At 53.2% G+C, this 12,798-nt stretch overlaps 2 protein-coding genes across 5 annotated transcripts in view; one reads left to right on the forward strand and one right to left on the reverse strand.

The window, feature by feature from the left end:
- Positions 1-12,798, forward strand: part of EIF2AK1 (eukaryotic translation initiation factor 2 alpha kinase 1) — a 28,172-nt gene that overhangs the window by 12,536 nt on the left and 2,838 nt on the right. Inside the window, exons 7-14 of one of the 4 annotated variants that reach the window (XM_045828471.1) lie at positions 105-300; positions 1,065-1,125; positions 1,449-1,776; positions 2,952-3,063; positions 4,953-5,053; positions 10,812-10,923; positions 11,221-11,303; positions 12,368-12,601. In XM_045828471.1, the coding sequence (XP_045684427.1) occupies positions 105-300; positions 1,065-1,125; positions 1,449-1,776; positions 2,952-3,063; positions 4,953-5,053; positions 10,812-10,923; positions 11,221-11,303; positions 12,368-12,601 (1,227 nt within the window). The remainder of the gene's footprint in view (positions 1-104; positions 301-1,064; positions 1,126-1,448; positions 1,777-2,951; positions 3,064-4,952; positions 5,054-10,811; positions 10,924-11,220; positions 11,304-12,367; positions 12,602-12,798) is intronic. The other 3 variants (XM_045828478.1, XM_045828484.1, XM_045828492.1) reach the window with 3 other exon arrangements.
- On the reverse strand, positions 5,627-9,672 carry ANKRD61 (ankyrin repeat domain 61). The gene is made up of 3 exons (XM_045819234.1): positions 9,454-9,672; positions 8,238-8,374; positions 5,627-6,690 (listed from the first exon to the last, which is right to left on the reverse strand). The coding sequence occupies exons 1-3, from the start codon at positions 9,670-9,672 to the stop codon at positions 5,745-5,747; spliced, it is 1,302 nt and encodes a 433-aa protein (XP_045675190.1). The 3' UTR covers positions 5,627-5,744.

Consider the following 12,798-nt stretch of genomic DNA (forward strand, 5'->3'; position numbering starts at 1 on the left):
TGACTTATAGGGGAATGATTGTGAATGAAGCGTGCAGAGTGCACAGTGCTATACGTACATGTGCCTTTACTGGCTGTCACAGAGTTTAGGCTGCTTACACACAGGGCTTCCGCTGCCTGCTCCGGAACAAGTGGCGTTTGATGCCACGAGCATTTACAGACGGCCAGCGCACGTCCCATCTGAGTGTGATCCTCCCCCAGGTGCTGCGGGAAGTGAAGGTGCTGGCGGGCCTGCAGCACCCGAACATTGTGGGCTACCACACTGCTTGGATAGAACATGTTCACGTGGCCCAGAAGCAAGGTGAGCCCTTTCGGGTTAGACAGGGTCGAAGGTCGGCAAAGCTCAGCCCGTGGGCGAGGTCTGGCCTGCCCCTGTTTTTGTGCATCCCGTAAGCTGAGAATTTTTTTCTTTTTTTATGTTTTGAAAAATAATAAAAGGCACCAAACAGAGAATATTTTGTGAGCATTGTATGAGATTCCGCATTTTATCATCAGTCAGTATAGTTCATTAGAACACAGGCTCATTCTTCGGTACTGTCAGCGTCTGCTTTGGCGTTGCAACAGCAGAGCTGGGTAGCTGTGGCAGAGCCTCTGAGGGCTGGGAAGGCCTGGAGTGTTCGGGATCAGGTCCTGCACAGAGTTTGCGGGCCCCTCCTGTAGTGGGACGGCTTTTTCATGGTTCCTCAAGTGCACCAGTAACTTGAATAAGGTTGAGTTGTACTTTGTAAAAGGTCATGACATTTTTTAAAATATTTTATTTATTAATTTCTAGAGAGTGGGGAAGGGAGGGGAAGAGAGTGAGAGAAACATCAGTGTGTGGTTGCCTCCTGTGTACCCCCAACTGGGGACCTGGCCCACAACCCAGGCATGTGACCCAACTGGGAGTTGAACCAGTGACCTCTTGGTTTACAGGCCAGCACTTAATCTACTGAGCCACACCAGCCAGGGCAGGTCATGACATTTTTAGACAGGTGGTTTCACTTGGTGTTATTTGTATATTTTTCTGCCTTTGACTATAAATTAGACAATCGGGCTGTTTGAAGATTTGCTTTTGTTTTTGTTCAGCAGATAGAATTTCTATCCAGTTGCCATCTCTGAAGGTGATCTCTGCGCAGGAGGATGACAGGTGTGTGGACGGGTGTGGTCTTCATACAGGTTAGGTGTCACCTGTCACCTGCACCGGGTTGCCTTTGTGTTTTGCTGTTAGGAGCTCAGGGGTGTTTTAGACTTGTCTTTTTGCTTATGTTCTTTACAAAATGTTAAATTACTTTCTCCCCTTGGATATTTCCTGTCAGTATTTTAAATAAATGTGGCTGCTAGAGAGATTTGATACCTTTTTCCCCCCAGAGGTTTTATAGTAAGACTCATACAGATGTGAAGGAACAGTTGAGTTACTCTTGATCTTTTTTTTACATTCATTATCATCTTTACTGTATTTTTTTCCTCCAGAGATCAATACGATGTTACAAATGATGAAAGTAACAGCTCATCCATCATCTTCACCGAAGGCGACTCAGGAAAAGAAAAATCCTTAGGAGAATGTGGCTCTGAAAATCAGAATAACAAACTGGTGAACTACACCACCAATGTGGTCACAAGGGACCCCAGTGAGTTCGACTCGTCCATTGAGTTCCGAGAAAATGGCTTGGCTCAGCTGTCTTCTGGATCCATTGCTGAGAACCAGCTGCCACTTATGCTTAGCTCAAACGTAGGAGGGAACTTCACCTCCACTGAGGAGTCTTCCGAAGAAAACCTGAACTTGGTGGAACAGGCAGAGGTAGGTTACTTTCCCTGGACCTGCCGGTTCCATGTTTACCGCAGTAACTGTGCAGAGGACTGGGGTTAGATGCGGCCTCCGCGGCACCCAGCAGACTTCCTGCCTGGCGCTCCGCCCTCCCTCCCTCTGCGCCAGCCCGTCCGCCCCGCGTCCGGCCTCTTCTGTCCCTGTCCCCCTGTGTTTGGTCTTCCCTCCCTCACTTGTTTTCTCCTCCTCTTCCGGGTCATTCCCTTCTCTAGATATTCTCACACACGTGTACTTCCGAGTGGGGAGCATCATGCGCACTCTGTTTCTGTTGTACGTTAGCGTCATGCTGTAAACGTGTATTTATGCGGAAAGGTTTCCTGCGCTTTGGAACATGGCTGTAGGAGACAGTCCGGGTAGGACTGCCAGGTCAGCTTCCAGGAGACCGTTGTTGAGGGTCGCACTGGTGTGCTGGTGAGACTCGCACGTGCTCTCCCCAGTGTTGAGTATCAGTGTCAGGAAAACCTGAAGATTAGCAGGGTCTGCATGTCGATGGTCACACTGGATTACAAAACTGCACACGCAGAATTAACTCCTGTCGTCCAGAACTCGTGGCTGTGTGCACGTGGTCTTTCTGAAATGCGAAACTTGGAACAGGTTCCCCTGAATACAGAGGAGCTGGGTTTGGGGGACTCTGAGTCGGAATAGCTTTATGTCTCGGGGATGAGCTTGGAAACTTCTCCTGACGCCCAAATCGGTGGGCAGCCGAGGGCCTCCTTTCCGCGCACCTTCTCCTCGGACGTCATGCACAGTGTGAAGCCAGCCGAAGTGTGCGTGTGCCTCGGGCATGGACAGAGTGGCGGATTCCCGCGCAGCCGCTCTTCGACTCCTGACCTTAGCCGTCGGGACTGTTCAGGTAGTGAGCAGGTCGGTTCCAGTGCCTCCGAGTCTCATCCGAGGACTCTCTGCCTTTGGGCGTCTGCCTAGCTCCAGCCGGCCTGCCCCTGCCCGCTTGGACTGTGACGCACAGTCCTAGGCATTGGTTTCCTTCTCCATCTCCTTCCCTAGGCCTTGGGCCTCTTGGGCAGGCCTGTGCCTGTCACCTCCGCCCTCACCACTTAGGCCAGTGCTTGGCCTAGAGTAGGTGCGTTTTGACCCAAGGAATCAGGTAGCAGTGCGGAGATGGGAGCCAACCTTGTGTCGCCCCCTAGGTGCAGTACCACCTGATGCTGCACATCCAGATGCAGCTGTGCGAGCTCTCGCTGTGGGACTGGATAGTGCAGAGGAACACGCGGGCCCGGGAGTGTGTGGACGAGGCTGCGTGTGAGTACCAGTGGGTCTGCCAGGGCGGGCCTGCGAGTCCGGGCGGGAGGGCCTGCTGCCTTCCTCCTCCAGGTGCTTTAGATAGGGGGAAGTCACTGTCTTTGAGCCAAAGAAATAATTATGCTTATTTCAACATTTTTCAAGGATGCATAAGTATTTGGAAGTTAATTTTATCTGTGATAGATACATAGTTAGTTGATATTTAAGCAGTAATGCACTAGAATTTGAGTATTTGATTTTGGGTGGAAAAGGTCTTTCAAATACAATCTAAAAAAAATTTTTTTAAGGAAAACATTTAAACACTTGTTTCATTTTTTTAACCTGAAAATGTGGCAGTCTTGCAAAAAGAGAAACCCTTATAGGAAGTCATGTGGTCAAACGTTTGTCTCCTTTGAGGTCCAGATTTCGCCCCCGCCCCTGCAGTTGTACGTCCTCTAGAAATGCTGTCAGGCAATATTTTCAAAACATCACAGCAGCGATTCCCAACTTGGGCGGCACTTTGGAATCCCTTGGGGAGCTTCTAGAAAGATGTTGTCAATAGAAAAGAACTTTGCAGTGGAGAAGGCCGGCGTCGGCAGTGGTGGCTCGTGCCGGTGCTCGCGCCCTCGGTAGGCTGCGACGAGAGGGCGCTGTGTCTCCGGTCTTGCTGTCCGGAGCCCACAGTCCCAGTCTAATCACGAGAAAAGCCTCAGGCACATCCCAGCCGGGCACCTTCTACAGAACGCCTGGCCAGCACTTCTCGAACCGCCCGGGCCATCAAATGCAGGAAAGGCGTGGCACGCCGCCACAGACCAGGGCAGCCTCGGGGGACGTGCCAGCTGGATGTAGTGTTAGCGTGGTGTCCTGGCTAGAACCCCGGCACGGACACGGGACGTGGGGTGGAACCTGGAAGCCCGGGCAAACGGTGGACTCGTGTCCATGTTGGTACATTAGTTGTGGCAGATGAACTGTACGGAAAAGCCCGCCCTGCACTTCCACCCAGGTGGGGGGTTGGTCGCTTCAGTGTGAGGGTGTCATAGCAGGGGTTCTTGCAATGGAACCAGTGCTTTTACACACGTGCGTGCACACACACACACACACAGAGGCCCTGAGTTGTATGCCAGGGGGTGTGAAGGAGAGCGAGTAGGTGTGAACTGTTGATCGCACAGTGGGCTCGTTCAGGGTGGAGAAGGGGCACGCAGGGTTCCTGAGCTTGGGCGTCAGCACAGGCTGATGACTCAGAGTGACTAAATACAGAAGGGCTAGTGAGCTCTTTCTCTGTTCCTAAACTCACTTGGCTGGAAAACGTCCGGATTTTTTCTCCATCGATTTTTATCTGCGTTAGTCCTGCAACCCTCTCCGCGCTCGGGACTCGCATCCTCCGCTGTCGTGTCACCGGATGAAGGCACTCCTCTCCTTCCGTCCCGTACGCCCCATGTGTGGGTCGTTTTTGGAAAATGAGTTCCAAATCTTGTACACGATGAAGCTCATCCCTTGGGCTAACAAAATTTATCTTTCTTCTTACTCCATGATGGGTGATAGGGTCTTCAGTCCATGATGGGCCACGATAACAGATTATTAGCATGAAACCCCAGGGTGGCAACGGTTGAAGGGGACTTGAACATGATTTAATCTAGCCGCCAGGTGTCTGGGAATTGTGTACTAAGTAATTGCTACAGGGGCTCCGAGAGACATGGGAGGTCTTTCTGCTGACAGAGTCCATGAAGGTTGGGAGCTTTACTAGCTGAGGAGCCCTCCCTGGTACTTCGTAGGTTTGAACCGTTTTTGGAGTATGGACTTTGTGGAAACTCTGAATGTTGTGTAGGTGTCAAATGTCAATGGAGTTAACATTTAAATGTTAGTGAGTAAAAAAAAATTAGAAATGAAACTTTTCTTTGTTTTAACTTCAGGTCCTTATGTTATGGCCAGTGTCGCAACCAAGATTTTCCAAGAGCTGGTGGAAGGCGTGTTTTACATACACAACATGGGGATTGTGCACAGAGACCTGAAGGTAGGTGGACCGGAGACGTCCCCGAGAGCTTCTGGTCGGGGGGACGCTGTGTCGGTTCGTTGAACTGAATGGGACCGGGTACCCTAGTTCATCTGTTAGGAGGGTGTCGTTATGTTCATGTAGATCGTGGTTTTACAGGTTCAGACTGTGAGAACTGTAGACTGAATTCAAAATCAGTGAACTTAGGGCACTTGCATATTCTCACTGGTTTTCGGGTGGTGAATGCGCTCTGAGTGCATTTGTGATTGACGGCGCCGGCTGTGCTCAATGCCGACAGGGATATTGATCTGTTGTTTCAGACTTGGAGGTGAAAATCTGTTTCTGTGATTGTCTGTCTCAGAGGAAATTTAAAATGGGAAATTTTGTTCAGCCGTTTTCAAAATCTATGATTTCTGACTTTTATCTGCAAAACACTATTAGGAGAGAAGGTATATTTGCTTCTTTGGCTGACAGTCTTCAATTACCTTGCTTCCTGTGGGGGCAAAAGTTAAATCATGGAAAACGCGTTTAAAAGAATATTTAGGAACAGAAAGTTAACATGCGAGTCTTTTTATTGTTTGAAGGGATGCGAGAGTCCGTAGTTTGTCCGTGTGGGGTGGACAGGGCTGCGGGTCAAGTGTCTGTGGGCCCGGGGCTCGCCAGAGGGCGGGGTTGGAGGGACTGGAGCCCGAGGCGTGGGCGCCGCGAGGTCTTACTTCGAGAGGCAGGCCAGGTCGTAGCCCGCGTACACGGCCCTGCACACCTCCCCCGGGAGAAGGCGCTCCACGTGGTGTTTGTGCCTCTCCCCGTAAAGGTTTCTGACGTTTCTTCTGCAGATGTCCTCGAGGGGCAGGGGTTTCCGAGACAGCTCCACTAGGGATTCCCTCAAGGAGCGGAATTCTGGGAGCATGATTCCCGCAGGTAGAAGTCCCTGGTTATTGGTCAGCCTCAGAGGGTAAGAGCGGTAAAGCAGCTTGGCGAGAAGCGCCTTGTCTCTCACGTTGGAGCGGCGCTGGAGGTACACGTGTATGGGGGACTCCCCGTTTCCCGTCAGGATGTTAACGTCGGCTCCGAATTCCAGCAGGAGGCTGATGACGGCCTCGCTGCCTGCAAAGCATGCCTCGTGGACCGCTGTCTGGCCGCTGCGGTCCTGGGCGTTGACTTCGGCCCCGTGCCTCAGCAGAAGACGGATGCAGCTCAGCCCCGCGGCCAGCACGCGGCCCGCTTTGCTGCACGCAGCGCACACCGCCAGCTTCAGGGCCGTGTTCCCCGTGGAAGGGACAGCGCAGTTGACGTTTGCTCCACAGGCGATGAGCGTTTCCGCCATCTCCTCATTCAGTAAACCTGCGGCCATGTGAAGCGGCGTCCTGCTGTACTCATCCGGGACGTTGACCTGGGCACCGTTTCGGGCTAAGATGGCGAGACCTGGATGGGCCCCATACCTTACGGCCAGGTGGAGGGGTGAATACTTGTGTCTGTCGTCCACCCGAGCGTTCACGCGCGCACCGTGCTCACACAGGATGCGGAGACACGTCACGGCGTCCTTCTGGATGTCCACCAGGAGCCTGTGGATCCCGTTCCCCGGCTCCGTCCGCACGGTGGAGGCGACCGGCCAGTGCAGCAGCATCAGGTGGAGGGTGGTGAGGCCTCGGGCGTCCCTGGAATGGGTAGTGAGTGCTGGTTACACTAGAGTCACGTGGGAATGGCTCTACGTGGAGAATTAGTGCCTAAGAAGGCGGCGTTTACTGGAAGTCATCCCCCTTAATTAGCTCAAGGAGGTGTTTGGATTCTGCAGGGCCGTTGAATTTCTCAGGGTGCCACGCCGCAGCACGTTCTCGGTGGGGGGTGGGCGTCAGGGTGGTGCGCGTCAGCGTGCGAACGGGCCGGCTTCCTCGGGCAGGGCAGCTCGTTTTCACGTCGCTGCTCCTGCGGGGTTGCGGCCTCTTCAGTGCCGTGTCCAAGTCGTTTTTGCCCCCCTCTCCCCCTCACCCGGAGCCGAGCGAGTCAGCAGCCATTCAGTGTGATTACAGGGACTTGCGTGCACTCTGGCGTCACCGTAGAAGTGCGCCGCAGAGGGCCACCGCTGCCCTGGGCTCAGTGGCTCTGCCCCTGCCCTGCACCTGACGCACTCCCCGCACGTGTGGGTGACAGGGTGCATCTGGAGCCCCACATCACTCTGCGGTTGGTGAGGCCCGCCCGTCTTCGCTCCCTGCGTCCACCCGGGAGGAATGCGTGTTTTACGACTCAGCCCTCATCCACTCCTGTCCTGGAATCTCTCAGGATTGCCCCCAAAGTCCCTTTGTTTGGCAGAGGAAAGGGGAAGGACTGTGGTGAACATCTGACTGCTCACTGAAGTGAGAAAGTGGCCTTCAGTTCACGTGTGTCTGCTCAGTGTGAGCCCTGGGCGAGGGCTCCGGGGGAACAGCCGGCAGCAGCCCGGGCAGGCCGCGCGGTCCGGTGCGGAGGAAGACTGGAACCGCGTCTGAACAGCTCGGTACACGTGCAGGCGGGCGGAGGTCTCACAGGCTGACCCAGGGGCGGCCCGGCCCGCAGCTGACGAGCAGGAGGGGGCGTGCGAGGAGCCCCAGAGGAGCAGGGGTTAGTGCGTGGTGGCCGTCTGGCCTGGGGAGACAGGCCTGCCGGGTGGGGGCGGGTGGTGCTCGGGGAGAGAACGTGCGAGGATTTGGGGTTTGCCTTTCAGTGTTGTGGAGGAAGAAGCTGTGCTGTTTTCCACCCTGTAACTCTCCCATTCGTCCAGGCGGTATATATTCGGCACCTAGGAAGTGTCAGGCATTGGCTTTAGGTGGTGAAGTGTGTTTGGTGAACAAGAGAAACTTCTCTTTCATGATGCGTACCTTCCGGAGGAGGCGATGAAGAAAGTTGCTGCCTGTTTACATGTTGTTTTTCACGCCTAACAGGCATTTAAACTCCCTGACGGCCGTGAGCAGGACTTAATGTGTCTTCCACAACACCATGCTGGGCACCTAGTCCTCAGGGCGCTTTAAGTGGCCAACTGATTTGTGCCCTTGTGTTTTTTCCTGCCTTTTCAGAGTATCTCATCTAATCAGTAAAGAATCGGCCCATTCAAAACATGGTAATTTCTAGTTCACAGCCCCTGAAGAGTGGATGAGTCCAGACATGACCGGGAAAACCAACATCTAAACCACGTGTATCCTCATTTAGAAATGGTCACCTGTCGCGTTACCTCACTTCCGGGTCAGCGCCGTGCTCCAACAGACAGTGCAGACTCTGTGCCTTGCGGTGCTCCGCCGCCAGATGGATGGGGACGGTGGGCTGCATCTGCTCCAGGGGGGAAAGCCACAGTGCATTATGGGTAGCCTCCTGTTGTGATGGTTAGCAGTGATCGTGGGATCAGCTTCCCATCCCAAAGGAAATAAGTGCTCTAGGTGTCTTGCTTTGCCATTTTCCTGGTATGCACATTGAAATTTTCCTTTTCTTTTTTTTTGAATATATACATTTTAAAGATTTTATATATTTTATATATTTATTTTTGGATAGAGGGGAAGGGAGGGAGACAGGGAGGGAGAGAAACGTCACTGTGTGGTCGCCTCTCACACACCCCACACCGGGAGACCTGGCTGCAACCCAGGCTTGTGCCCCAGCTGGGAACTGAACCAGTGACCCTTTGGTTCACAGGCTGGCACTCAATCCACTGAGCCACACCAGCCAGGGCAGAACATTTTCCTTTTCTTTGCCTGTTTTAAATGACCCAAAGCCAGTGAATTTCATATTATAAAGTTTGTATGTTAAATAAAGGCACATTTACTAAGACAACACACATAACTTAATTAAAGCTTTGAACGTTGACCCTTGTAAAGAGCTCATAGTGTAAAGTTAATGGCAGTTGCCGTTAAGCCACATAGTCCTTAAATTACCCCACAGGGTGACGGACAAGTGTTGTGTGTTTTAAGGTCGTGCCAAAGTCACGGTATCGGTAATAAAAGCTACACTTTCAGGGTTTCAGAGATAACGCAACAAATGTCCTGTGATTGGCAGAGCTGTTTATGCTGGTTCTGAAAAACCAGATGTAAGTGTGGCTTTCCAGCATGGCCTCGGGATAAGAGGGCGGGGTAAAGGAGAGCGTCACGTTTGGGAAAAAATGTGTAAAGGTACTAGTGATTGTGTAAAAGTTTATAAAGTGAAAAACTACATGTAAAAACAGGAAAAGAGGACTCCATCACACAGACATAATCCCCACTGGTGTGTCTGTGAGGATGACCACGTTCCTCCGGCCACACGACTCTGGTCTTCTCACCCATCACCGTGAGAACTGGAAGGTCCAGCCTCGGGCGTGGGAGGGCAGCCCGGAGGCGGACTCGAGTTCCCAGGAACTCGGCGGTGTTCCTTCCGAAGCATCACGAGCCTTTTTTCTAAAAGCGACAGAGCAGCCAAGAGGGTACCTGGGGCCGAGGTGCTCCGGAGCTGGAGGAGCTGGCCAGAATGGTCAAGGGCCGATCGACGGGGTGGCTGTGTAGGAGTGCCCGGATGGCCGAGCAGTCTTCTGTCAGTATGGCTTCGTAGAGCCGGGTGTGGAGCGCCGCTCCGGGCGACCCCTCGTCCAGCAGCCTGGCCCCGTCGGCGGCCAGCTCCCTGCTGCTTTTCTTACCAGCGTTTCCCATGAGAATCGAGAAGCACTTCGGGGCGAGACTTACGAGGTCAGGGAAGACTTGTTACAGAATTGGTCAGCTTCCGTGTCTTTACGATTCCTTCAGTTCTGTTCTAGAACCGTTCTAGAATTGTTGGGAACCCTATCCGTGAACTCAGCTCATTTTCATATCAGAGCCAAACTCTTTCAGACTTTGTTCCTGTATCACATGGTGCCGAGGAGACGCACAGTGACAGGGTGTCCAGCCATTTGGCGTCTCTGGGCCACACTGGAAGGAGAGTTGTCTTGGGCCACACATTAAATATACAAACACTAATGAAAACTGATGAGCAAAAAAAAAAAAGGTTTTTAGCAAATTTACGACTTTGCGTCAGGCCACATCCATAGCCGTCCTGGGCGGTTCCCCTGGTAGTATTTTCCACTTAATGACAACACATCCAAACTATCACCCTACGTGTAAGATTCTTCCTACTTTCTCTTTCCATTCAGCTATAAAAAACTAGCAAAGCAGAAACAGAAATTTATACATTAAAACAAGTTAAAATTCCTACATTTAAAACAAGAAGACACAGCTTTTCCCCTGACTGTGTAGAAGTCCTGCTGCCCCAGGACAGGCGCCGTGCTTCCCGGATACAGGGTCAGCTTCACGGGGGGGACGTTTGGGGCCTGGGGTGGCTGCTGAACTGGAGGTGCTCAGCGTTCACCTGCGTAGCATGGCCTAGTCACACCCAACCCTCGTTAACAGAATCATCCGGGAGCTTTAACTGTTTTCATTAAGAAAACGGACGTCTTTGACTGCTGGTGAGGACAGCAGTTGTTAGAAGCTTCCTGGTGACGCGGGTGTCCGGTTAGGGTTGGGGCTCACCTGTGTGCAGGCAGGCTCCGCATCAGTGGTCCTCAAACTCGGAAGGACAGCCTGGGTCCGCCCCCGGGATTTCGATCTGTCTGGTTTGGGGAATGGCGTGGGGAAGCTTTAAGGTTTCCTTAAAGCTCCCCGGATGCTCGAGCGTGTGGCCGAGTTTGAGAGCCACTGCTCCGAGTTTTCATTTTCGAGGGGCCGCTTGGTCCTGAGTTGAACACCCTTCCACATCCATGTACGTTTGCTGTTTGATTTTGGTGCACCGAGGAGTTGACTTGTTCTTTTGTTTACAGCCCAGGAACATCTTTCTGCACGGCCCCCATCAGCAGGTGAAAATAGGGGACTTCGGCCTGGCCTGCGCAGACATCATACGGAACACGGACTGGGCCGCCGGGAGTGGGGAGAGTGAGTTTGCAGAGGCTGACCCCCTCCCCCCATTAAAAGAAAAGATGTCAGGGTGATTTTGGGGTGGGGGAGAGGGGGTGGGTGGATGTGAGGAAGGTATGGGGGGGTAGATGGTAATGGAAAAAATACAGTCAAATAAGATGTCAGTATGTAAAGATAATTACGAAGATTTAGTAGCAAAGAGGAGTTCAAAAGGAGTACCCGTCATTCCCTGGGGAGCTGCTGTGCTGTACTCAGCGTCGGTGTTTTTTGATGTGTCGACGCTCGGTGTGTAATGTGCGGCTCTTCTGATTGCAGGGGCGCCGGCACACACTTCCAGAGTGGGGACCTGCCTGTACGCGTCCCCCGAGCAGTTGGAAGGGTCCGAGTACGATGCCCAGGTATGTTTCCCGCCCCTCGCCGCCTCCCCGGGCTTGCCTCTGCCGTCGTTGGGGACGAAGAGGGCAGTGCGTGCGGCGGGGGCCCCTGTCGCGGGTGGCAGTTCTGCGGCCCACCTGTCACATCAGACGGCCAGGACAGGAAGGAGGCCTCGCTTTGCAATTGAACCTGACCGAGTTGCTTTTTAAGCTCTTACTATTTCTAAGCCCGTGGGTGTGACGACAAAATGGTTTCGAAAGGAGTTTTTCCCCTTTAGAATTTCACCGTCACCTCAAGAAGCTAGAACTCGTGAAGCCTCTTTTCAGCCTTTCATTCTTCTGTTTTCAGACCTAAACAAACGGAATAATGCTGCCAGGCAGGCTGTCACTCAAGTCCCTTTGAAGTAGGCACCAAAATGTTTTAGATGGCATGGTCCCTGGAAGGAGTGTTAAGTAAAATCCCTTTCTCAACATAAAAGCCTAGTAATTTTCTTCCTTTTGATGAATCATTCAACGTTTTCAGGACTGGGAGAGTTGCCAGAAAGAAACATAGGTGCTTCTAAAATCCTGTCTAGTCTGGATCTTCCTAAAAAAAGCCCGTTTTCAGGAAAAGCATCACAGATTTTATGCAGTTTGTTAAAGTTGACCGAGACTGCTTCCCTGTGAGTGAAGCAGAGGTGACACTGGAGGTGGCCCTGGGACCCGTGCGTCCCCAAGGCTGGCGTGCAGGCGCGTGAGCTCACACCTGCCTCCACTGCGCCAGGCGGGGTGTAGGGGGTCAGGTGTGTGGTAGAGACTGCTGTGGGGGTGGCATCACCCCTTCCCCTCACCAGGCCGTCCATCCTTTGTGCTGGGAGCCCCTTTTTGGAACGACAGGAGTGGGGTTTGTGACAGTGCCTGCCACCTCGCTCTCAGAGCAGTGCGCGTGGCTGGCAGAGAACGTGGTGAGCGGGGAGCCGGTCCGCTGTGTCCCTTCCTCGCAGTGTCCTTTCCCAGACATGCTCCCGCGCTTGGGGGGGTGCACCCTGCCGTGGAACCGCGTGCCTGCCTTGTGCTCTGTCACTGACCCACTCTCCCCGCTTTTCCAGTCCGACATGTACAGCCTGGGCGTGATCCTCCTGGAGCTCTTCCAGCCGTTCGGGACGGAGATGGAGCGGGCGCGGGTCCTGACCGGTGTGAGGGCTGGGCAGCTACCTGAGTCCCTCAGCAAGAGGTGTCCCGTGCAGGCCAAGTACATCCGGCAGCTGACCAGGAGGAACGCGCCCCAGAGGCCGTCGGCGCTGCAGCTGCTGCAGAGCGAACTTTTCCAGGATTCTGGAAGTGTACGTACAGTCTTTTTTCACTGTGTGAAGCTTAGAGCTCGTTTAAGCTGTGAACCCTGCTTTGTGAGGAGGGCAGAGAACACGTGACGCCGCTCTCAGAGGTCCCAGCGGCACCCTGTTCGCCGTCCACGTGTGCGAGACGGCCGCTGCCTGCTCTAAAGGTGCGGCTGCAGCTTCCTTTCTGGCCTCATCTTGCT

Source organism: Phyllostomus hastatus, unplaced genomic scaffold, assembly GCF_019186645.2.
Source record: "Phyllostomus hastatus isolate PE091 unplaced genomic scaffold, TTU_PhHast_1.1 phas_contig_150, whole genome shotgun sequence".
In the NCBI taxonomy this organism is placed as follows: Eukaryota; Metazoa; Chordata; class Mammalia; order Chiroptera; family Phyllostomidae; genus Phyllostomus; species Phyllostomus hastatus.

Coding starts and splice junctions, on each gene's coding strand:
- ANKRD61 (XM_045819234.1), bottom strand. CDS start 9,672: ATGGGAAACGCTGGTAAGAAAAGCAGCAGGGAGCTGGCCGCCGACGGG. Junction 8,375..9,453: donor CCGGAGCACCTCGGCCCCAG/GTACCCTCTTGG, acceptor CCATCACAACAG/GAGGCTACCCATAATGCACT. Junction 6,691..8,237: donor GGCGCTGACCCGGAAGTGAG/GTAACGCGACAG, acceptor TACCCATTCCAG/GGACGCCCGAGGCCTCACCA.